Raw genomic sequence first — 22,187 nt, forward strand, 5'->3', positions numbered from 1 at the left:
GCTTCGAGAAAGAGATACAATAGAGAGAGATGGGAAACGAGGGAGTAACTCACTGCGAGAAAACAAGGGCTTCTCAATGATTGTTGACGAGCGGCGATTTCCACTGGTCCGAGACGGCGAAAACTGGAGATTCAAGCAAAGCCAACAGAGAGAGACGACGATAGATATATTCAGCAAGAGCCATCGACGTGGGATCGGAGATTCGAAGAGAATGTAGACGTACAGAAGTGCTTTACAACACGAAGTCGTCGGCCGCACGTTTCCAACTGTACAAGGACTCGGTGAGGACCCTCTCGCGGAGTCGAGTGAAGTCCTCGAGGTGTTTCCTCTCCATTCGTTCGTAGAAGGAGGGTGAGATGTCGAAGATATTGTACGGCCTCCAACCGATCCTCGCCGAGTCCAGCTTGTCTCCCTCCATCGAATGATGTTGAACCGGGAGGTCAATCGCTTCGTCCAGCACTCCCTGGGTGCCCATCAGCCGAATGGCTTCCTCGACGTAGTCGGATCCTGTATCGAATCGGGAGTGAGTTATGACCGAGAGGGCGAAAAGGTCCTGGAGGTGATGATCCTCGTCGTCCTCCGGGTCGCGAATCCAGGTCAAGAGGCGAGGAAAGACATGGTTGAAGATGGTCCTCCCAGTATGAACGGCGTCGTACTTGTCGCAGGCTTGCAGAAGTGTATCGAGCTCGGCGACGTTCTCGATCCACGGGAGAGGGACGACGGGGGAGAGTTGGAGGAAGGGGAGGAGGGAGAGGAGGGTGGATGAGGGTTCGAGGAGCTTGAGAACGGGTAGACCGTCGATGTGGTGGCTTGAGTCGTCCGATCCGATGAGGAGGGTATCTCTGAAGACCGTGCTGGCGACCGAGAGATGGATCCTCTGGACGGCGAAGTGGGCTCCTTCGAAACTCTCGAGGAGGAGGGTCGAGTCGTCTGTCTTGTTGAAAAACTGTGAAACGTAGTGTGCCTGACGGGGCTTGGAGTTTGGAGGTTCCGGAGAGGTGGAGGAGGTTCGGGGACGTTTGTTTGAGGAGGAGGAGGCAGAGGTCGAGGTCATGGCAAATGGGACGACGGGGAAGGGGAAGGAGGGAGGGAGGTTGAAGGAGGAGACGGGATCGAAGGAGGTGAGGTCGTCTTTGGAGAGCTGCTGAAGCGCAAGGTTTTCCCAGTAAGTTACGGAGAGGCCGACGAGAGATGAGTAGATGTGGTAAAGAAGATACGAACCTGGAAGTCCTTGAAGCAGGAAGCGGTTGAGAAGGAACTCTTCTGAGTGAGCTCGAACTTGATTTCGCTCTCCCTTGCTCTCCTCAACGACCACGACCTCCTGGAGCATCTTGCATGCTTCTACGACCTTTTCACTCCCTTCTATACCCCTCTCGACCCTCGACCCTTTCCCTTTCACGTTCTCTTCACTCTCGAATCATCCGTTCCGCTCCCTCGATGCTCGTCAGCGATCAAACCATTCAACTCACCAGGGAGGAGGACATACTCTGCTCCCTCCTCCAACAGTTCAAGCAGCACGTGGAAACAACAGAACCGGATAGCCCTCAAGTCGAGTGTAGAATCGCAGGAGGCTGGGTCCGAGACAAGGTCAGCCTTTACTGTCGTTTCGAGGAGAACAAGAGGAGGAAGGGAGGAGGGAGCGAGCTCAACTTCTTTTTCCCTTCCTTCCTCCTTCTTCCCCTTCTCTGACCTCTCTTCCTTCTCGTTTTCCTCTCACCTTTCAGCTCCTTCGTCTTCCTTGTAACGACATCGACCTCGCTCTCTCCAACCACTACGGTTTCCCCTTCGCGACCGCCTTCTCGACCTTCCTCAAAGATCACCACCCAGAGATCCCTCAGACGAGAATCGCAAAGATCGAGAGCAACCCCGAACAGAGCAAACATCTCGAGACGGCCAAACAGGATGTCATGGGGATGGAGCTCGACTACGTCAACCTCAGGAAGGAAGGATACACCGAGGGAAGCAGGATCCCAAGCATGATGGTGGGTTCGCAGACCTCGTCGTCGTCGAAGAGCCGAGCTGATCCTTCCTTCTCTTCGTTTCTATAGGAGTTCGGGACACCGCTAGACGACGCTCTTCGAAGAGATATCACCATCAACTCGCTCTTCTACAACGTTCACACGAGGAAGGTGGAAGACTGGACAGAGAAGGTTCGTCGCCCGCTCTTCCTCAGCACCCCCAATCTCCCATCTCTCCCTCTTCTCGGCTCTATTCTGCCAGAGTCTGACTCTATGTCCGCTTTTGATTACTACAGGGTCTCTCCGACCTGGAAGAAGGGATCATCCGAACTCCTCTCCCTCCTCGTTCGACCTTCGACGACGATCCTCTTCGAATCATCCGATGCGTTCGATTCGCTTCTCGATACGGATTCACCCTCCATCAGGACATCGTCGAGGCAGTCAAGGACGAGGATATCAAGAAGTCTTTGAGGGAGAGGATCAGTCGGGAGAGAGTTGGTATCGAGATCGAGAAGATGTTCGGTGGTCAGTCCCGACGCGTCTTCTTCCCTCCCTGCGTCCCTGCGTTCGAGCACCGACTGACTCGATATCCCTCGGTTCCCTCATACCGTTATCAGGCAAGAATGCTCTTCTATCTATCCAGCTCATCGAATCCCTGGGCATCTACTCCTCCATCGTCTTCTTCTCGACGGCCTCCCAAAACACCTTCGCCTCGACTTCTCCTTCCTCCTCCTCCCCAGCAACTCCAGCACCGTCTGCTACGGCCCTCTCCGCAGCTCTTATCCTCGATCAAATCCTCCTCTCGACCGCCTCCTCACTCCCTCCCATCCACCCGACCCTCCTTCCCGCCCGACTTCAGGACAAGAAGGAACGGACGAGACTTTTCTTGACTGCTTTTGCGACGCCGTACCGAGGATTGACGGTCAAGCCTGGGAAGACGGTGGTCTCGGCTCCTGAAACGGTGATCAAGGAGGTGATGAAGGTAAGCTTCGTGTCTGATCGAAGGCAAACCTCGAAAAAGAGCGAGATCTAACAAGACGCGTCTTCTTCGTTCTCCTTCGTTTCGTTCGGACTTCAGTTGAGCGGGGCAGATGCTTCTTTCGTCGGACGAGCTTTCCAGGCATCAGAAGCTCTGTCTCTACCAAGCTTGGACAAGTTCCCACCCCCCACTCGGAGATCGGCCATCGGTTCGTCCTCTTTCTCTTCTTCTCTCCTCGGCTTGGTCTCGTTCTGACGGGTTCCTCGTTCGTTCCTCGCAGGCAACCTTCTTCGCCAGATCTACATCCACAACCCCGTTTCCGATACCTGCTGGACGACCTCTATCTTCTGGTCGCTCATCATGGATCTCCTCCCTCACTTCAACCCCGAGAGCGGGAGGTTTGACGGTTCGTTCTTTCTCGTCGCGTTCTTCTCGACCAAAAAGCTGACTTTCTGTGTTCTTTCGTACACTTTTAAAGACGCCGCCTTGTCCGTAGTAGAGCTCTATAACACCTTCGTGTCGGAAATAATTGCTCTCAACCTTCCGCCAGCTATCGAAGCCAAACCCATCATCGACGTTCGTTCTGCGTTCTCCTCTCCCTCTCCCCTTTCACACGGATCTCCGATTACTGACCTGCCTTCGTCTTATTTACGCTCTCCTTCTTCAAACAGGGCAAAGAAGTCCTCTCCCTCCTCTCCCTCACCCGAGGAGGACCCATCCTCAAGACCTCCCTCGATCTCATCGTCACCTGGCAGCTCGACCACCCCGAAGGAACGAAAGAGGAAGGATCTGCTTGGTTGAAGGAGGAGTATGAGCAAGGGAGGGTGGTAGCTGAAGCTCCTCCTCCGCCGGCAGCAAAAGGAGGAGCGAAGGGAGCAGGTGCGAGTGGAGGGGAGAAGGGAGGGAAGAAGAAGAAGATCTAGATGATGCGACTCTTGCGATTTCTTCAGCTCTCCCAAACCGAAAGCCTTCGGACCACAAGGACGGCTGAAATAAGCGGAAAGCTCTACAAACACGAAAAAGTCGACGAGGCGAAACCGGCCGGACTGATCTAGGGAGGAGAATGAGAGAACGAGAGAGCAGGGCGAGATAGATCAACGAGTGAAAAGGAAACCACTATTCGGGCATCCGAAGGGTGCTTTGATGGCTGGAGAGGCAAGGAAGGGATGGTGGAACGAGATCAGGTCAGCGATGGAGGAAGAAGACCGATGGAAAGGAACGAGACGCGCCGACGGAAAGACTCACATCCAGTTGCGTACGAGATCCGAATAGACTGGCACGCAGCGTAGGTGCCGGGTCCCAAGATGAAAAGTCCAACGACGAACAAGACCTGAGTGACGGAAAGGAACCAGTGTCAGCGGAGGAGGGGAGACGCGCCGACGATCGAGACTCACCACGTTCAGGATCGTCTGAGCAGATTGAGAGACCGAAGTGAAGTATCCAGTCTTCTTGTACAGCAACTTATAAGCGCAAGCCCAGAAGATGAATCTGCAAGTTCGAAGGAGGACGCAAAGGAAAGGGAAGAAGAGGACGTCAGTGGGAGGAGAGCGAAGAGACGAGACGAGCGATCCATTCCTCGAAGAGACGACTCACCCGAACCAACTGTTGAAGAGAGAAGAGATGAGGGCAAGGAGATCGTTGAAGAAGGGAACCGATTCTCCGATGATCTGTGAGCCGTGAACGAAAAAGACACGCGAGAGGTTCGGGTCAGTTCGAGGCGCGTCGAGAAGCAGAAAAGTGCAGAAGAAACCACACGTACGTATGCGATCAACCATCCGATAGCGACGATAGCGACCCAAACACTCCATCCCTTGACGGTGTGACTTCGTCGATGCTTCGAGTTCTCCGGGAAGATCTGGAAGAAGACGGCTCTCGATGTGACGAGGGAATACAGCATACCAACGATGAGGATGGTGGGAAGAGTGAATGCCGCGGCAGGCTGTCCGTATTTCCTGATGAGAGATCCGTAAGCGGGAGCGGTGGTGAGGAAGGTTCCGGTGTGAGCTGGAGGACGGAGACGTTGATCAGCCCTGGAGTTTGTTTGAAACGAATTCTTAGCTTCAGAAACGAGCTCACAATAGACGACGGCACCCGAGATGGTAAAGAGAATGAGCTCAGCGGCCATACAGAGATACAGCGCTTTAGGGAAGTCCTCTGGCTTTTTCATGTCTCCAACGAAAGAGGGAATGAGAGCTGAGTAAAAGGGAGGCGAGATGTCAGGAAACCACCCGACGGAGGGGCTGAGTTGAGTCGAGATGTAGCTTACCTTGCCCGGTATAGGTATAGGCGATGTTGAGGATAGCTGAAGATGAAGAAACAGGGGTGTAAGAGGACGACAACGCGAAAGAGAGAGCAGCGTTCGAGACTCACCAGAAACACCTTGAACGAAGGTCGTTCCCTCCGGAGCCCAAACTGTCCAGGTCAAAGGAGTCTCAACCGCATCGATGTATCCGTTTGGTGTTCCTTGAACGGAGTGGCCGATGACGACGATGAGGAAGCTACGAAACGAAGAGGAGTCGAGCAGTCAGCATTCGACGAGGCGACGGGATGGATCTCTCAAAAGTGCTGAGCTCACCAGATAAACATGGTTCCAGCAGAGAAGATTCCGAAGGGAGTGGTGTGTCGAAAATCTCGAATGAGAGATCCCAAGAACTGAGACGAGAAACGAGAGAGGGAAAGGAATGAGCAACCGAAGACGCGTCGAAAAGGGAATCAAACGAACCATGATCACACCCAGGATGGCGCCCATACCCGCACTACACAGCTTATAGCCCATGGTGTTGATCGCTGTAGTTCCGGCGTTGCAATGAAGTCCCTGAGAGATGGCAAAAACGATCAGCTTCGAGACCACGACGCGAAAAACAAAAACGAAAGGGGCTCACCATGATGAAGAGATTGTTAGCGGCTAGACCGACGAAAGCGGCGTACCAGTAGACCTTCTTTTGTCCAAAGAGATAGTAGGCGACGTCGGCGATGTCTCGGCATTGAGGGTAGCTGAGAAAGACGACAAAACGAAGAGCGGGAGATCAGTGAATCGTCCTTTCTTTCCGCCTTGTTTCTCCTTCACCGGTCCGACTCACGCCATACAGAATCTCCAAAGGACGTGAGAAGTGTAGAGCGTAACTAGACCGACTGATGAGTCGTCAAAAGAAAGGTTAGCGGTCTAGGTCGATGGCGACGACGAAAAGAAAGAGGCGGTTGAGGACGAGACGAACTGAGGAGGGTCGCAATCACACCACCAGCCATTCCCAGCACCTGAAACGAGTAAGGGAATGCAAGAATGGCTTGAGAGAAGATTGGGAGAAGAGGGAGGGACGAAGAAAACACGCGGAAGTGGGCAAGGAAGTCAGCGTCGAGTGGCCGGTAAGGAGAGCGAAGCAAGAGAGCGTTGAAAGTGCTCACCCAAGACGATGTACTCCGTGAATCTGAGAGGGAAGGAAGGAAGGAAGGAATGCCGTAGAGTCAGTCCTCAAACGAATCCATCACAGAAAGAAGGGTGGGGAAAGAAGGAGGAGGGCTGAGCTCGCGTTTCGTCGGCCCCTTCCCGACCCATGCGACGAGCTTTCTCTTCCCTCCTTTTTCGTCCCCTTTAGCATCAAGACCAACTTTGAGAGAGAAGGTCGACCGACTCACAGTAGCACAGCTGTCCTCTGCCAGCTCATAGACCGCTCACTGATCTCAGCAACAAACTCGCTTCCCTGCTCATCGACGACTACAGCCCCAGCGTCTCCCTCCTCGACGTGTCTCGACTCTGTCCGTTCGGGAGTCGCCGAGCTGTCCTGGTACTCCTTCTTCTCGTACGGCATGTCTGGCGGAGAAAGAAAGGAAGGGGAAGGGAAGGGGAAGGACGTAGTAGTAGTTGGAGGGGAAGGCTGAAAGACGGGGAGTTTTCGACGAGATCCAGGATGGAGAAAGATCCAAGGGAACTGGGGATGGCGAACGAGGGGGAGAAGATTTGACTTGACGTTGATTGCTGGGGCTCTGATAGGTCAAGCAAACTGTCAAGAACCTCTCAGTCGTCTTTATCGTGAGAGGGTGTAGATATCCATATCTAATCTGCGAAAGGTTTTGAGCGACCGAGTCTCTCCCAACCAAAAACAAGCCTCTCTTCTTTTCGTTTTCAGTGGACTCTCCCTTTGCGCCCCTCCTTCCTCCGTCCAAGGGTTTCTCACCAAGAGTGAGGAAAGTCGTCATGATGGCTCCAGATGTCGATGTCGGCTTCCTCGTGAAGGGGCGAGAGGATCGAGATTGGAAACGAGAAGAGGAAGGCCAGGGAGGGAGGAGAGGGACGTCGCGTCAGTCGAAAGGGAGATCGCGACGTGGCTCGGAAGTTTTCCAGCTTGTCGTCTTACAGCAGCAAAACAAGAGGGACGGAAGTGGCCCCGACATGATCACCGATTTTCGGGAGAGAACGGAGCGAGAAGGGAGGCCAGGTCGAACGAAACGAGTTGGACGACGACGACGAGGAAGAAGCAAGCTCGCCGATCAGCAGAGTGCCAAACTTCGAGATTGATATTGGAGGGAAATCGTTCAAGACAGGGAAGATGGCCGAGACTCGCTTCGAGAGAGGAAAAGGGTCGACGCGTCGAGTCGCTTCCCGTGGACCGCTCTCCAATTCCAAACGAGAAGAGGAGCTGAAACGAAGGTTGTAAATGTTCGTATATTGAACGGGTCATAGACGAAGGGTAGATAGACCGAGGTGTCGGTGGACTGGAAGAAAAGCAGCCGGGAGGGAAGAAAGATAACGTCAGATGTGTCGAGACAGAATTGTACGAAGGAAAGAGAAGAGATCGAAGCGAAGAAGACGTCCTTATCAGTCGAAGAAAAGCATAGGCGAGGGTGGTGTGGGATTTTGAGAGAGGGTCGGTGAGCGGCGTCGATGGTTCGTGAGAGAACGAAAAAGAAGGAGACGCGAAGAAGAGGGCATCCGCTGGAAAGTAGGAACGGAAGAAGCGACCAGTCAGCGTCGTTTCTCGTCTTGATCGAAGCAGTTGAGTCGAAACTCACAGGTATTGTACTGTTGATCGTGAGATTGGAGGGAGAGAGCAGCGAGGTCGAACGAAAGTGGCGGCAGCTGAGGGAAAGAAGAACTGCGACGAAGATCGGATGGTGGAGTCTCGGGCTCAAAATTCCCGTAGCAAAAAACGAACTGTAGAGAGTAAATCAGGCTTCAGCATGGATCTGTAGAAAACGAAAGGTCGTCAGCAAGAGCTCGGTTCAGCGGAGAGAAGGACGACGAGCGAACGAGCCTTGAAGTCAACCGGCGCGTTCTTCCCACTCGGCGAACTCTATCGAACTCGGCGATATCCTCAAGGTCCATTCTTCTCAGCTACGGCGACTAGATGTCGCCAACACCCAACGGCCTCAACCAGAACCGTCCGAGCCTTCTCCCTTTCCTTCCCGTCTTGGTCCCTTCCCTCGAATGCAGAGGAAACCAAACATCAACTTCCTCGTCCGGTTGGCCTTGGATACCCATGAAGTGAATTGATCGCTCAGCGAAAGTCCTCGTCCGGAACTGGAAGAGGATCAACGAGAGGGCGAGAACGTTGCACAAGGCTACCTCATCCCCTTGGTCCTTTTCCTGATCGATCTCGTCGAGGAGGGCTGGGATGTAGTGAAGAGCGATCGACCTCCAGTTGAGCGTCGTGCTTGTTGCACATCGAGAGAAGTTGGTCTATACTCCTCGAGGTCGAACAGCGGCTTGGGCTCGACGACGTGGGAGTAGAGAAAAAATCGGGATGGTAGATGGTTTTTGGAGGTTTGAAGGGGTATTTGGGTGTGAAGGAGGATGTTCTGGGTCGCTTGTTGGATGAGGAGGAGGTGGAAGCCATGGTTGGGAGTAGAGGGAGGAAGGGAGGAAAGGATGGAGAGGACGGGAAGGAGAAGGAGGAACGCCTGGCGAGAACGCTGCTAAATCAAAGGAGGGACTCGTTCAGCCTCATATCTGTGATCCATAGACAACGGGGCTTCACTCACAGAGAGTGTGTCCTTCGAGCAAGATGCGGTCGGAGGAAAGAGGAGAGGGAGGGAAGGAAAGGTGAGCTTCCTGCGGGAAGCTCAAGAACTTCAATTCCCCTCCCTCTTCTCTCCTTCACCTTCAACTCCCTCCCTCCCCTCTTACAGAAACCCTTTGAAAACTCGCCCAACATGGAGAAGGTGGACTACTAGTGAGTCTATACGCTTATCCGACTTTCCGAGCTCTTCTAGGCGTACTGACGGCCTCGTTTCTCCGTCTCGTTCAGCTTGGAGCAAATGCTCCCTGAGCTTCACGACTTGAAGGAGAAGAAGCTCTTCGATACTGTGAGTTCAGAGGTCGACCTTTGGTACCAATCTCTCTTAAGGCGTCGAGCTGACCTCGTTTTGATTTTTGTTTGGCCATCATAGGAGGAAATCCGAGAGATCATCAAACGTCGAACCGCCTTTGAGCGAGCTCTCATCCGACGAGTCGCCAGGAAGCAGGATTTCACTCGGTACGCAGAGTACGAGCTCAACTTGGAAGAACTCAGGAAGAAGAGGCTCGCTAGGAAGAGTAAGTCCTTCAGGTTCTCTACTGCCTGGAGCTGATGTAGGTTGAGAGAATGAGCTCGACAAAAGCTGACCTTCCTCCTCCCTCCCTCTCCTCCCTTCTTTCTTTCAGAGAACGCCCACTCGAAACCCTCCATCTCTTCCTACTCCCTCGTCAAGCGAATTCTGTACATCTTCGATCGAGCTACCAAGAAGTTCAAGGGAGACATCGGACTCTGGATCCAGTACGCTGAGGTGGCCAAGAAGGAGGGAGCTCGAAAGCTCGTCGGAAAGGTCCTCGCGACGTTCGTCCTTTCTCTTCTCTGCTCTCGTTCGCTTCCTTTCTCAGACATACTGATACCTCTTCTCCTCCATTATGTACGATACACAGTGCTCTTCTCCAACACCCTCTCTCTCCGTCCCTTTACATCCTCCTCTCCTCCCACGAGCTCACCGTCAACCTCTCTCCCAACTCGGCTCGAACGCTCCTTCAACGAGGTCTTCGTCTCCTCCCTCACTCCATCCCTCTCTGGACCGAATACGCCAAGATGGAACTCGTCTGGGTCGAACGTCTTCGTCGTCGTTGGGAAATTCTAGGAGTCAAGGACGCCGAGCTCACCGCTGAGGAAGGATCCGCCGAGGACCAGAGCGAGCAAGGGAGGAAGGCCATCATGGACGGTGCCGTCGTCGTTGCCGTTTGGGAGGGAGCTAGGAAGGCTTTGCCCGAGAGCTTAAAGCTTCACCAGTCGTTCCTGAGGTTGCTGAGGACGTTCCCTACGGTGTTGAGGACGCCGCTGCTCGAGAAATTGGTTTACGCGTCGTTGAGGGAGGAGGGAAGCTCGTTGGGAAGGACGGCGGAGGGGAGGACGATTCTGGCGATGAGGTCGTTCGAGGATAGCGAGTACCCTGGAGAGAAGAAGGAGCTGGAAGGGAAGAAGCTGGTTGATGCATTGAAGGAGATGGTGGACGAGTTCAAGAAGGCTGGGAAGGAGCTGGAGGGAAAGGAGAAGGATGTTGTTCTGGAGAGGTTCGCCGTCGCGCTGAGGAACTGGGAAGGAAAGGTCGAAGACGATGGACTTGTGAGTATTAGGCTACCTTCTGGACACTTATCAGGTCGTAACACTCGGGAACTGACGCGTCTTCGTTCGCTTCTCTCCCCTCAGCAACGATACCTCTCGCATCACCTCAACCAACTCCTCCTCCCTCCCAACACCACCCCCCGAATCCACGCTCTTCACCTCACTCACCTCCTCTCTTCTTCTACACCCACCCTCACACCCCAAAAGATCCTCTCAGCAGCTCGAACCTCCACAAGCCTCTTTCCCAACTCTCCCTCCGTCTGGTCGTGTCGTCTCACCGCCGAGCTTCGTTACTCCTCCCCTGAAGCCTCCGACGACCTGGACGTCGTCATGCGTCAAGGAGCGGATCTCGGTCTTGCCGGAATGCCTTCCGAGGAGGAGGAGGAGGAGCTGGAAGGATGGGAATCCCTCTGGGAGGTGTACTTCCTCTATCTCTCTTCCTCCTCCACCCTCTCCCTCGCCGACCAAACCACCGAAATCCATCGACTCCTCCAGAAATCACTTCGAACTCCTAAATCGACAACCTTCACTTCTGCCTCGTCGACAGGCTCTTCCTCCCTCCCTATCCACACCCACCTCCTCATCTCGTCCCTCCCTCTCCTGCACCCTTTCACCTCCCCTCCCACCATCCCTCAACGACTCGCAACGTTCCAGTCCTTCAAAACCCTCTACCTCCCCACGCCCGAATTCTACTCCTTCGCCTTCACCCACGAGTCGCTCCTCCCTACGCCTCGGTTGGTGCTCGAGGCGATTTACAACGAGTGGCGAAGCTCGTTCGGGATCAGCGGAGGCGAAGGGATGATGGAGAAGGGAGTGAAGGAGGAGGAGGAGGTGGAGTGTCATCTGACTTGGTTGAGGTGGCTGAATGGAGTTGGGGAGGCGAAGGCTGTGAGAGAGTGTTTGAGGAGGCTGCCGGGGAGCAATGGCGTGGAGGGAGGAGAGGGGATCGGAGCGAGGGTCGAGGAGAGGTGGAGGGTGATTTTGGACGAGGAGAAGGAGGAGGACGAGGAGGACGAGAGGGAGCAGGAGGAGGATGCTGAGATGAGCGAAGAGCCTTGATTGTTATTTAATCAGCTTCGATCCATCGGCCACGGGAAGGAGAAAGAGCGACGCGTCGAAGAAAGCGCCGTCGAAACTGTCCTTCTTCTCGACGCCTCGTCTTGACGAGAGAGCCAGATGGACTGAGGAAAAGGGTGTTTTGGGGATACTGGAAGGATTGATTTCTTCGAAGGAGGAAGGGAAGAATGCAAGGAGAGAGAGAGCTGCCGTCCAGTCGCGTCGACGCGTCGCATCTTCCATCCCGTTTTTACGCTACGGAGGCTCGAGACGGTATACAACGTCCTAGCATCCAAAGTAACTACTAAAGGCGCGAGGTCGAGATTCCAAAATGAGAGAGTAGAGGTGGAAACCAGAGTAATGAAGGAGAGAGAGTGCAGTCGACGTCTCGAGCAGAGAAGGAGACGGGCAAAAAAGAAGCAGCAAAACCTGTAGAGGGACAAAACCAATTGAACGGAGAGAAAAAGAGTACAACGGGTAGAAACGAGACAGAAGAAACGAAGGAAGTGGTACAAGAGGGGCACAAGAAAGCAAAAACAAAGGACACGGCCGACCCTCTCCTCCCGATCAACCGAAGAATCCCACCGGTCCAGCGAAAGAATTCCCCATATACTTTCTCTCCTCAGCGAGAATTCTAGCCCTCTTGTCCTCGATCGCTCGTCGAGCAGCCTTGATTGAAGCCTTCTCCTTCGCATCAGCCTCCTTTTGTCGCGCCTTCTCCGCTTCGGCTTGCTCCCTCTTCCACTGAGCGTGAGAGGCTTTACGAGCGTTTTCCTCGGCTTTGAGGTGAGCCTGAAGAAAGGGAAGGCAACTCCAAGGAGGGTGTCAGAGGGTAAAATACAGACAACGCGGCTGAGAAGAAGAGAAGAACGAAGGTTCACTCACAGCGTTCAGCTTGTCCTGAGCCTTCATCAGATCCTTGAAAGCCTTCTCGAGCTTCTTGGCCTCCTTTGACCCTGGGTTCGGTGACGATAGGCCTCCGACTGAGACGAAGGATGCAGCTCCTCGACGGTCGACGATGGATTGAGCGACGGCAGACGAGGCGGAGGAAGCTGTTGACGCCGTGTCTCGGTTCTTGAGGGCGCTCGAGGCTTGAAGAGTATCCGACGCGTAGTGATCCACTCCTGAGTCGCTAGTCGAGAGGACGGAGACGATGGTGTCGATCGAGTGAGGCCGTCGAAGAAGAGGACGTCGAACGACTGAGGCGGAGAGGTTTCGACCGATGGAGGGAGCCTTGGAGTGGAAGTTGGGGATAGCTGAGAGCGTTGAAGTTGGAGACGACGACTCGTTTGCTGGAGGGGATGAGACTTCCTTCGAGAGGATGGGGAGAGGACGAGGGAGGGAGGGAGGAGATCGCAGGACTTCGTCGTCCGCCGTTGAAGCCTCGCTGCTAGCACTCCAGCTCAACGGAGGAAGAGAGCCATGCCTCTTGGGAGCCGGTCGAACCATATCCGGACTCGTTGAGTTGGAGGTAGTGTTGATATCCGCGTCGTAGAGACCTCCTGATCGGCGTTCTGGGCGGGACTTCGTCTGGCGACCGTGCGAGAGCGGCGAGTATTCCGTTCGACGAAGGCTATCCGAGAACGACGGTTGCTGAGGCGTCATACCAAACGGTGCTCTGACTGATGGGGATGTCAAAGGATCCTGGGATGTCGAGCAGTTGGCGGATCGAGAGGAGGGAACTGGCGAGGAAGCTCCCGAGGACGACGAGGACGAAGGAATCGCCAGCTGAGGTAGGGGAGGGTTGGGGGGGTTCGAAGACTTGTTGCTGTAGTTCGAAGGGAAGGGAGACTCGTCTAAAGAGGAAGAGTAACCAAGTAAGCGCGCGTCACGTCTCAGAGAGGGGGGTTCTGCTCACCCTCTGACTCCTGCTTGCTGTTCCGCTGCTTCGACTGAGGAGATCTACCAAGATCGAAGTTTGTGGGAGATGAAGAGATCGTTGGGAGAGATGGAGCCGAAGAAGGAGGTTCTCGACTTGGTCGTCGAGACTTTTGTCGAGCCGCCTTCGAAAAAGGGAAACGTGTCAGGTCCAAGACGCAGGAGGTTGGAACGGGGAATCCAACTCACATCTAGGATCTTCTGAGCTCGAGAAGAAAGACCCCTGCATCCCGCTTCTTCAGCAGTCTCGAGAATGCCCTCGGCAGTTGAGAGGTTGAGTCGAAGATGTCTGCGAAGAAGAAGACACTCGTCAGCGTCTCGACGCGTCAGGTCGTCCAGTAGGGAGTGTAAATCACAAGTTGTGGAGACAAAGAGCCTCGAGATGTTGAAGGTCTGGGTGAAGGGAAAATGATGGAGTTAGGGACGAGCCTCGAGAGAGGGAAGGAACCGACGCGCTCACCATAAACTCGGGCGACCTGAAGAAGAGTGCTGATGACGAGAGGCTGTCGTTGGAGAGGTGTTCGAAGCGAGAGTGTGTAAAAGTATTGAATGAGGGCCATGGCGATAGGGTAGGGTTCCGGGAGATGAAGTTGGTTCCGGCTCATCAAGCGACCTCGAGGCGTGTTCGGGAAGGAGGGATGGGTGTCGACCTTTCCTGAGCCGTTTCTCCCAAGACGTAGGGATCGAAACCATTCCCATCGTTCGACGAGGATTTGTCGAGTGCAAGCTGTAGATCAGCAACCGAAAGGAGACGAGGAGTCAACGAGTTGAGAGGAAATCAAGAACGCGTCGACTCGAACTCACCGATAGTTCTCCCGTCGTCGCACAAGATTTCGAAATCATCCGCTGGAGATCCGTCAAGACTGAGAAGAGCTAGCTTTTGAAGAGGAAGAGCGATGGGGTTGGTGGGCGGTTGATACTGTGAGAAAAAAAGGTCGGTCAGCAACGAACATCGTTCAGCCGTCTTCCTCGTCCTTCTTCTTGTCCTTCTGACCAAAGACAGAGAAAAATAGCTCACAATCCCAAAACTCTCCAGATTTACGGAAGCAACGTATCCGAAACCGACGGGTCGTGGTTTGGCTGGAAATCAAGTCGAAGGGCGAGTGCACGTCAGGTTCGGCGGTGAAGTATGTCGAGCATAAACGGAAGTGACTCGAAGTGACTCACTGTCAGTGAGAGGAGAGTCAGGCTCGTCTCCAAAGAGGAACAAAGTTTTGGCCTCAGGAACGATCACACCTGAGAAACGAGAAGCCGAAGTCAGCGATGCTTCGACGCGATTGCTAACGACTCCTGGACTCACTTGTCGACCATCGAGGCGAAAGACCAGGTCCCAGCTCTGTCCACTGTAAATCGTCAACTTCGAGACTCCAGAGCGAGAAGATAGGACCGTTTCTCGAGACGGCGGTACCGGAAACGACGAGGTGATTTCCCAGGACTGTTCACGACGCGACGAAAGCAGGAAAGATCGTCAGCAACGAAGTCCAGGTCGAGGAAGAGAAACGAGGAGCTCACCACCACCGGACGGGAAGTCCAGGGCCGGAGGGAAGGCCTTCGCTCCTCGAGGCTTTGAAAGATCTCCGCTCATCGAGATCGTCGCGTCGTCGATGGTGAGGTCGGGAGAGGAGTTGAAAAGGGACGACGAGTTGACGATCTCCAGTGAACGACGCTCTTGGGGAGGCTGAGAAGGAGAGGAGAGAGGGTTATGAGTTTTCTGAGAGGTTTAATTGATGGAGAGGAGAACTTACCCCTGCGCTCGTCCAGCAAAACACCTCTCCTCCAAACTCCTCCTCGCACGAGAAAGGCAACCCTTCCTGCGTCTCGTCCGTCTTCACCGACCAGCTCTTCGCCTCCATCATCGTAGAGCTCCAGCCATACGCTCCCGTGATCCCCTCCGATCCTTCCTTCTTCGAAACCCAGGCTTTCCTCTTCAAGTCGAAGACGTTCGTCTCCAAGACTGTCTCTCCAGAGAGCGTTTGACCTCCGGCGACGATGAGATGGGACGACGAGACCGAAGTGAGGACTGCGAACCGAGGAGTAGGGTCGAGAGGACTTGGGGAGAGAGGAGAGATGCAGGGAAGCCACATGAGTGTTGGTACATGGAAGAGGTGTAGGGTCCCAAGGACCGAGATGCGAGAGGTTTGAGAGCTGGAGTATCCGAGTCCACCTGAAGGAGATCGAGAGAGGAAGTATTTCATCAGCATCTGAACGAGCTCATCCATGGAGAGAGATTTCGAGCAACGCTTCCTTCGAAAAAGGACCCACCAAACAGGAGCAAACAGTCTCCATAACTTTCCATCGCGTGGCAGTAACGAGCTGTGGGTGCTGAACCTGTTCCGTTCTTGGGTGTTCTCGTCCATACGAGGGTCGAGGGATCCAGACAGTAAAGGTCTGAGGAGAGAGAGCTCCCTTCGGCGACTTTTTGAAGAAGGAAGGAACGTCAGAAGAGTATGCACGGAAAAGGAGGGAAGGTCGAGGCTCACCCAACCTCCCTCCGAACACGAAGATTGAAGAGCTAAGACGACCGCTTCCATCAGGAGGAGGTGTGTGAACGGTTATCGATGCACCCTAGAGAAACAAGAAAAGGTTGTGAGGTGTCAACGCACCAAAAAGAAGGCAGGAGAGGAAGGAAGGAGAACTCACAAAAAGAGGAGGAGGTCTGCCATCAAAGGGGTCTCGTTCAGCCTGGGGAAAGACGAAGAAGGATGCAAAACTATGGAGACTCACACTTCTCCACTCGTCTGTTCCGTTTCTCCGTACTGGCCGTTCATCTTGAGCTCGTCGAGGAAGGAAGCAAGAAATGCGTCTCGAACGGAGAGGGAAGTCGTGGTTTCTGGAGAAGGAAGGAAAGGGCGCTCGGAGATTGGTTTTATGAAAGCGACCACCTGATCACTCTCGTAGTAGGTAGTGCAGTTCCTCCGAGGGGTGGTTTGAGGGTCTGTTCGAAGAGAGTAGAGGACGAGGGGACGTGCTGTTTGACCTCGAAGAAAGAGGCGCGACGGCGCGACGTTCCTCCTGTCTCTTTGGAGGCGTCGCTTTAGCTTTACTGCCAAACAAGGATAAAAACCTGCGAGGGAAGTTTTGCGGTCGTACTCCGGAGATCCATCGAAATCTTATGAGGAAGACTTTCAGCTTCGGAGAAAAGGGAGCGAGAGGTAGAGCGCGCAAGATCTGATGAAATTGAGGCTACTCATCGTCTATTTATCCTCCTCAAAGAACCCTTCCTCCTTCAGACGCTGCAGAACTGCAGGCCTCGCTTCCCGAACAGTATAATCTGACCATCTCCTCCAAACTGGACCAAAAAGCTGTCGAAGAACGAAGGGATAGGAGTGAGAGGACTAAGGTAGAGCTTCGAGTCGAGAGATGAACGACTCACCATTCCTAGGAAAGAGAATCCGACGTCCTTGAGAAAGTTGTGGTTGTAGGGGGTAATTCCTCGTGCTGAAGATCGGAGAAGGCCAGTAACGAAGTCGTAGCTGATGGAGTATTCGTTTCGGGCAATTCCTGAAACGCGTCGAAAGGGAGAGGGGTCAGTCGCAGAAACGACGCTTCGAGCAGAGGCGCTGATAGAGAAGGAACACACCCTTGAGAAGATACGTAGCCACCAGCTTAGGATCTAGAGGAACGTCGCTTCCTTCAATGTCTTTGGTGAGTTGAGGCTTGTCGATGTTTTCGGTTTCGAATCCAGGGCTGAGAATTCCTCCAGGGAAGAAGCAGTGAACCCCGATTCCGAAGAGCTGGAGCTCGTTCCTGAGAGTGTCGGCGAGGGATCGAATGGCGGCTTTGGGTGGGCAGTAGCAGGCGTAACCGGCGAAATTGAGGAAGGAGAGGGTCGAGCCGACGAAGACGAGTTTGGGACGAGCGTCCGAGGGGAATCGTTCGTGCTGCTTTGCCATGAGTCGAGCAGAAGCCTTGGCGGTCCAGCATGCAGTCCAGTAGTCGGCGTTCATGACCTGAGTGAGGATCGCGTCGTCTTGTTCAATGAAGAAGCCGGGGAGGGACATCTGGAGAAGGAGAGGGGAGGAGGAGGAGATGTCAGCTCGACGCTCTGACCGACCTCGCCAGATTTTGAGCACCAAAGCTGTTTTACCAAATCTTAGAAGCGCCCTCGTTCTTGAAAGGGGGAGAAGACTTACTCCAGCGCACATGAAGACCGTGTCGGCCATCTTTCCTCCAAAAGGAACGACGGCCTTCCGAATCCCTTCCCTCGCTCCTTCAGCCAGAGACAGATCCGCCGAGACAGCGTTGATTTTGAGGAGAGGCGAAGATGCTGAGCTCTGTACAGGTACCCGAGGAGGAAGTTAGCTTTCTGAAGGGTTCAAGACTGAAGATAATCGAGCGAGACGAAAGGAAGGGAAGGAAGAGTTGAGCTCACCTTGATGCTCTCGAGAGCTTCGTCCAGCTTGACTTGATTCCGAGCGATAATAGTGACGTGAGCTCCTCGAGAGACGAGAATCTTGGACAGCTCGAGTCCTAGACCACTTGATCCACCTAGAATAGAGAGAGAGGAACGGTAACGGGGAGGAGGAGGGGAGGAAGGAGGGTCAGCCCTCGCTCGGAATCTTCGTTCAGCTTTGAGAGGAACCCACCGGTGACGATACAGTGCTAGAAACGCAGAGAGAAAGATTAGAGTCAGCATCGAGAGCAGGGAGCCTCAAACTAGTACTCGAAGGCAGAGGGTAGTTTGGGACGAGGGAGGAAGGGGTCGAAGCTCACCGTTCCTCTAGGGTCCCATTTTGGCTTCCCAAAGAACATCTTGAAGGCGACGAGGAGGAGAACGGACGTAGATGCGAGAGCGAGGGGAAGATGAACGGTAGGATCGAGGCTAAGGGTGCTGAAGACCAAGCTTTGGAAGGAGCTCATGCTGGATGGAAGGGAAAGAGGTGAAGGAGGGAGATCGACACGTTTCGAGGCAAGCTCAGGTTCTTTCTCGATCCTGCAAATTTGACGACTTTGGAAAGCTAGATGCGTAGCTGCCTAGGAGTCTTCTTCGAAAGAAAATCCCGTTATAAACTGCTCTGTGAAAAGAAAGTTGATGCCAGCAGCGTTGGCTCGACGCGTCCATCTCCTTCTCTTCCTCTTCCCTCTTCGGGGTCCTTCTGCTGAGATATTCCCAAGATCATCCTACCAAAAAAGTTACCGATTCTCTCACACCACCGTCGTTGTCTCCCGTAGATTCTTCTCCTCCGTCGGAGACGTTCCCTCGAGTCCCTCGCTTCCCTTCCCAACCCGCTCCCTCTTGTTGTTGGGAAGGTACCAAGCTGGGTGAATCACGTTGAAGACCACGCACGAAGCAAGAATGGGTACGGCCTCGAGAACGTAGATGACGGCCTGAGGCGTCGAAAACAAAGGGGAAGTCAGGAAAACAAAAGAGAAAGAGACGCGATTCCTGTTTCGACGAACCTCGCTTCGAACGAAAGCTCTCGATCCTACTACTCCCAGAGTGGTCTTGGAAAACTCGATGCATCGGAAGACACTTCGAATCTGCGAAAGGAAGAGAGTGCGAGAAATTCAGCTCAGAGCGGACGGTCGGACTCGATGCGTCCAAAAAAAAAAAGGAGAACGACTCACGAGGATGAGGATAGCAGAAGCCGCTAGAGCAGCCATCAACTTGACCCAAGGACCTTTAGGGACGCCAGCTCTCTTGCATCGCTGCCAGAACACGAGAATCTGTGTTGAACAAAGATCGAGGTCAGCCCGATCTTCAAGCGTTCGCTCTCGCCTCGAGGGAGGGAAGGTACTGACCACAACAGCGAAGAGTCCGAAAGTAATGAGCTGGAACACAAGTCCAGAAATGAGGATCGCTTTGGCTCGGTTGAGAGAGGCGGGTGTTCGAACGGCTGGAGAGGAACGGAACGACAGGAACGCGAAGACGTCAGCTCCGGACGAGGGATTCTTTCAGCTCAAGAAGGAAAGACGCACATCCAAGAGAACCTCCCCCGGCTCCTTGAAGGGCAAGAGCAAGAAGATCACAAGCTGGGAAAGGCAAGAACGAGGACCAACAAGCAGAGTCAGCACGCGTCGCCCAAGAAACAAACGAGGAAAACTTGAAGCTCACCGATGAAAATCGTCCCGATCCATTTAGGCGAGATGACCGACAGCTCAGGAGCGACGAACAACATTCTACCAAAAACAGTAGGAAAGGATCAGTTTCGTTTCTCGAGGCTCGTCTCGTCTCGTCGTCGTTGAGTTGGGACTCACAACCTCGCCATGAGGATATAATCCGTCGCAGCCAAGAAGTTGGGGGCGAGAATGATCAAAAGCATGCTGGCCAACCATAGATCCGTGTTGGTAGACTGTGTGATGGAGAGATACCGCGTAAGGTAACCGGCGACTTCGCCTTGATCACCAAAAAAACAAACGAGTTTCAGCCCTTCTCTTTTCTTTGTTTCCCTCCCTCTTTCTCCTCTTCCTCCTCGCTCTCCTCTACTCTCTCTATCAGACCTTCCAAACGTACCTAGCACCCCAACAATCAAGGGCCACATCCACCACGACTTCCTCATCGAAGCTTGAGCGATGTGCGCTATGGCTGAAATTCCAAAGGCGACGACGAAGACGATGGCTGCTGCCTCGGAGGCATCGTAGTCGGGGTAGTTTACTCGGACACGGGTGGACATGGTTTGGGACTGGGTCTCAAACAAGAAGAGGGAGTCAGCGAAGGAGAAGAAACGGAGAAGGAAGGAAGGGAAGGGAAGGAGCGAGTGAGCTTCGAGCTGGCTCACCTTCTTCTTCTCCTTTTCTTTGGGCTCGTTTCCGCGAGTTTGATGGTGCGAGATAGGTTGAAAGAGAGGGTTCGAGGTGGGGAAGAAACTGTTGTGGTTTGAAGGGAGAAACAGCTGTTCGGTTCTTTCGTTTCTCTCTCTTCCCTGCCAAGGTTCGACTGGGGCCGTGGCTCGACCCGAAAGAGGGCTGAGATCGGATCCGGCCAAAATCGTCACGATCCGTAATATATATATATTCGGTGAAAACCTATATCGAGCGCGTTCAGATCTTCGGCCTCTTCCTCTCCTCTTCCTCCCCAGCACCACCGTCCTCGCTACTCTCCTCTCTCTTCCTCTTCACCTCCGCGCTCACACTCCCACTTCGAGCTCCCACTTCCTCCTCGCTCAACTTGTCGACGACCCACTTCACCACTCCCTGACCCCATCCACCGATGTTCTGAGCCAGAGCAGCCAGTCTCGCCTCCTCGATGGGTGGTGATCCCGAGGACGAGGAGAGGGAGACGGTCGGAGGACCAGCGAGAGAGGGAGAGATGGTGATCTCGAGGCTTGAGAAAGGAAGAGTTGGGTGAGGGAGGGAGAGGAGGATCGATGGGAGGTGGGATGCTGAAGTTGAGGGTGTTGGTAGAATGAGGTGCAGGGTGACGGGGAGGTTGGAGGGAGGAGCTGTGAGGGAGAGAAAGAAGGGAGGAAGAGACGCGTCGGGAGTCAGATTCGATGAAGAGGCAGTGGGAGCGAAAAGCCAAAAAGGGACGCACCAAGGAAGAAGGAGTCCAGATCGTCAAGATCCAATGTCGAAGACGCGTCTTCTGTTGGTTGGGAGATGGAAGAAGAAGAGGGAGAAGAGTCGAAGACGCTGAGCCAGAACTCGTTGACAGTCGACCACGCTCGAGCCCACTGTAGAGAATGAAACGACGACAAATCAGTGGGAAGCAAAATTCAAGAAGCTTAGATGTGGCAACTCACTTCGATGACCTTCCCGGCCTCCTCAACTCCACTCAACCCAACTCTGGAAATCGCGACTCCCTCCGTCGAAGGAGTTTCGGCGAACGACCATCTCTGTTTCGTCCCCGAAGATCCCAAACTCGAGGGATCCCAGTCGACGACAGATGTGAGCTGATCGGGAAGGGGAGTTGGGAGCGACCGAGCTTGCTGGAGCTGAAGGGATATGTATGTGGAAAGGGAGACGCGACAGGGAGAGGTCAGTCCTCGTCTCGTTTTCCGAAGACGTCTTCCCACGAGACTCACCAAGGTCCTTCCCCAGCTGTTACTGCTTCCTCGAGCTCCAATCACCAGAGCAGGTTCGAAGACGGCCTCCCATCCGAAGGGAGTTGACGCGTCTTGTTCGTCGACCGTCAGAGCGAGGAGTTCCGAAGGAAGACGACGAGGAGGGAGCGAAGACGGCGCGGTTGGGACGAGGTGAACGACTTGTTGGTGAGAGGTGGGTCTTGGCGAAGTGGAAGCCGGTGGAGAGATGAGGTAGGAAGGGTAAGGGTTGGGTGATGGAGTGATGGAGCTGTCGACAAAAAGGAAGAAGAGGTCAGTCTCGAGCAGTTCCATTTTCGACGCGACGGAGCAACAATTCGAACCCACCAGTTCGACGGATCACACCCTTTGGCCCGCAGCCAACTATCCACCCCCGTTCTGATCTCCTCTCCTCTCAAAAGCAGGTTACCTTGCTTCCCTCCCGCCTCCAAGCGAACAACCTCCCTCAACCTCCGCTCGAACTCCTTCAACTGCCTCGCAGCCCTCAACTCCCGAGTCTCTCCGTCCACCAGCTTTCCCGACTGCTCCTCCCCTTCCTTCGGAGGTCTCATCAACTCCAGCAACGTCCTCAGGGTCGGTTCCAGGAGAGCGTCGACGTGCTCGAGAAGATGATTGACCTCGTCGAGCGTGATGGAGCATCGAATCTTGGCCAGCACCCAGTTCCCTTGATCCTCTGACGACTCGACGAGTTCCAGTTCGATGGAGAGAGCTTTTCCTCCGAGGATGAGAGCTTCCTTGGTGATGATGGGGA

General features: G+C 54.1%; 8 protein-coding genes across 8 annotated transcripts; 2 read left to right on the forward strand and 6 right to left on the reverse strand.

Moving 5' to 3' along the window:
- Nucleotides 1-63: 63 nt before the first annotated feature.
- BDY24DRAFT_123343 (uncharacterized protein) lies at nucleotides 64-1,251 on the reverse strand. The gene is made up of 3 exons (XM_076635954.1): nucleotides 1,222-1,251; nucleotides 224-1,144; nucleotides 64-123 (listed from the first exon to the last, which is right to left on the reverse strand). Exon 2 carries the CDS (start codon nucleotides 1,052-1,054, stop codon nucleotides 233-235), a length of 822 nt encoding a protein of 273 aa, XP_076495011.1. The 5' UTR covers nucleotides 1,055-1,144; nucleotides 1,222-1,251; the 3' UTR covers nucleotides 64-123; nucleotides 224-232.
- Nucleotides 1,252-1,310: 59 nt separating this feature from the next.
- Nucleotides 1,311-3,878, forward strand: CCA1 (tRNA adenylyltransferase). The gene is made up of 9 exons (XM_076641258.1): nucleotides 1,311-1,587; nucleotides 1,725-1,982; nucleotides 2,049-2,150; nucleotides 2,255-2,483; nucleotides 2,576-2,940; nucleotides 3,037-3,145; nucleotides 3,218-3,343; nucleotides 3,416-3,513; nucleotides 3,609-3,878. Exons 1-9 carry the CDS (start codon nucleotides 1,336-1,338, stop codon nucleotides 3,858-3,860), a joined length of 1,791 nt encoding a protein of 596 aa, XP_076495012.1. The 5' UTR covers nucleotides 1,311-1,335; the 3' UTR covers nucleotides 3,861-3,878.
- Nucleotides 3,879-3,908: 30 nt separating this feature from the next.
- On the reverse strand, nucleotides 3,909-6,778 carry BDY24DRAFT_435696 (transmembrane amino acid transporter protein-domain-containing protein). Its single transcript, XM_076644191.1, has 15 exons — nucleotides 6,571-6,778; nucleotides 6,340-6,362; nucleotides 6,153-6,221; nucleotides 6,018-6,069; nucleotides 5,820-5,931; nucleotides 5,660-5,752; nucleotides 5,513-5,589; nucleotides 5,308-5,435; nucleotides 5,204-5,239; nucleotides 5,014-5,130; nucleotides 4,697-4,941; nucleotides 4,531-4,604; nucleotides 4,332-4,425; nucleotides 4,183-4,267; nucleotides 3,909-4,084 (listed from the first exon to the last, which is right to left on the reverse strand). Exons 1-15 carry the CDS (start codon nucleotides 6,741-6,743, stop codon nucleotides 4,032-4,034), a joined length of 1,431 nt encoding a protein of 476 aa, XP_076495013.1. The 5' UTR covers nucleotides 6,744-6,778; the 3' UTR covers nucleotides 3,909-4,031.
- Nucleotides 6,779-8,970: 2,192 nt separating this feature from the next.
- Nucleotides 8,971-11,723, forward strand: UTP6 (snoRNA-binding rRNA-processing protein UTP6). Its single transcript, XM_076644192.1, has 6 exons — nucleotides 8,971-9,104; nucleotides 9,180-9,237; nucleotides 9,322-9,466; nucleotides 9,575-9,746; nucleotides 9,833-10,520; nucleotides 10,605-11,723. Exons 1-6 carry the CDS (start codon nucleotides 9,085-9,087, stop codon nucleotides 11,577-11,579), a joined length of 2,058 nt encoding a protein of 685 aa, XP_076495014.1. The 5' UTR covers nucleotides 8,971-9,084; the 3' UTR covers nucleotides 11,580-11,723.
- Nucleotides 11,724-11,941: 218 nt separating this feature from the next.
- BDY24DRAFT_442880 (uncharacterized protein) lies at nucleotides 11,942-16,602 on the reverse strand. The gene is made up of 16 exons (XM_076644721.1): nucleotides 16,179-16,602; nucleotides 16,095-16,110; nucleotides 15,935-16,019; nucleotides 15,717-15,869; nucleotides 15,200-15,618; nucleotides 14,967-15,132; nucleotides 14,755-14,889; nucleotides 14,622-14,690; nucleotides 14,473-14,534; nucleotides 14,259-14,373; nucleotides 13,915-14,181; nucleotides 13,811-13,847; nucleotides 13,644-13,743; nucleotides 13,435-13,579; nucleotides 12,462-13,372; nucleotides 11,942-12,368 (listed from the first exon to the last, which is right to left on the reverse strand). Exons 1-16 carry the CDS (start codon nucleotides 16,220-16,222, stop codon nucleotides 12,144-12,146), a joined length of 2,949 nt encoding a protein of 982 aa, XP_076495015.1. The 5' UTR covers nucleotides 16,223-16,602; the 3' UTR covers nucleotides 11,942-12,143.
- A 4-nt stretch (nucleotides 16,603-16,606) lies between these two features.
- On the reverse strand, nucleotides 16,607-18,313 carry TSC10 (3-dehydrosphinganine reductase). The gene is made up of 7 exons (XM_076637908.1): nucleotides 18,168-18,313; nucleotides 18,041-18,056; nucleotides 17,827-17,942; nucleotides 17,588-17,728; nucleotides 17,035-17,455; nucleotides 16,828-16,955; nucleotides 16,607-16,756 (listed from the first exon to the last, which is right to left on the reverse strand). The coding sequence occupies exons 1-7, from the start codon at nucleotides 18,204-18,206 to the stop codon at nucleotides 16,649-16,651; spliced, it is 969 nt and encodes a 322-aa protein (XP_076495016.1). The 5' UTR covers nucleotides 18,207-18,313; the 3' UTR covers nucleotides 16,607-16,648.
- Nucleotides 18,314-18,571: 258 nt separating this feature from the next.
- On the reverse strand, nucleotides 18,572-20,350 carry BDY24DRAFT_395060 (RTA1 domain-containing protein). Its single transcript, XM_076641259.1, has 9 exons — nucleotides 20,174-20,350; nucleotides 19,909-20,077; nucleotides 19,653-19,791; nucleotides 19,510-19,574; nucleotides 19,374-19,427; nucleotides 19,197-19,291; nucleotides 19,023-19,121; nucleotides 18,855-18,935; nucleotides 18,572-18,782 (listed from the first exon to the last, which is right to left on the reverse strand). Exons 2-9 carry the CDS (start codon nucleotides 20,066-20,068, stop codon nucleotides 18,600-18,602), a joined length of 876 nt encoding a protein of 291 aa, XP_076495017.1. The 5' UTR covers nucleotides 20,069-20,077; nucleotides 20,174-20,350; the 3' UTR covers nucleotides 18,572-18,599.
- A 32-nt stretch (nucleotides 20,351-20,382) lies between these two features.
- BDY24DRAFT_395061 (uncharacterized protein) lies at nucleotides 20,383-22,159 on the reverse strand. The gene is made up of 5 exons (XM_076641260.1): nucleotides 21,764-22,159; nucleotides 21,419-21,686; nucleotides 21,137-21,328; nucleotides 20,929-21,067; nucleotides 20,383-20,836 (listed from the first exon to the last, which is right to left on the reverse strand). Exons 1-5 carry the CDS (start codon nucleotides 21,985-21,987, stop codon nucleotides 20,436-20,438), a joined length of 1,224 nt encoding a protein of 407 aa, XP_076495018.1. The 5' UTR covers nucleotides 21,988-22,159; the 3' UTR covers nucleotides 20,383-20,435.
- Between the last annotated feature and the right edge of the window lie 28 nt (nucleotides 22,160-22,187).

This window comes from Mrakia frigida (assembly GCF_051309035.1).
Source record: "Mrakia frigida strain ATCC 22029 unplaced genomic scaffold BDY24scaffold_23, whole genome shotgun sequence".
NCBI lineage: Eukaryota > Fungi > Basidiomycota > Tremellomycetes > Cystofilobasidiales > Mrakiaceae > Mrakia > Mrakia frigida.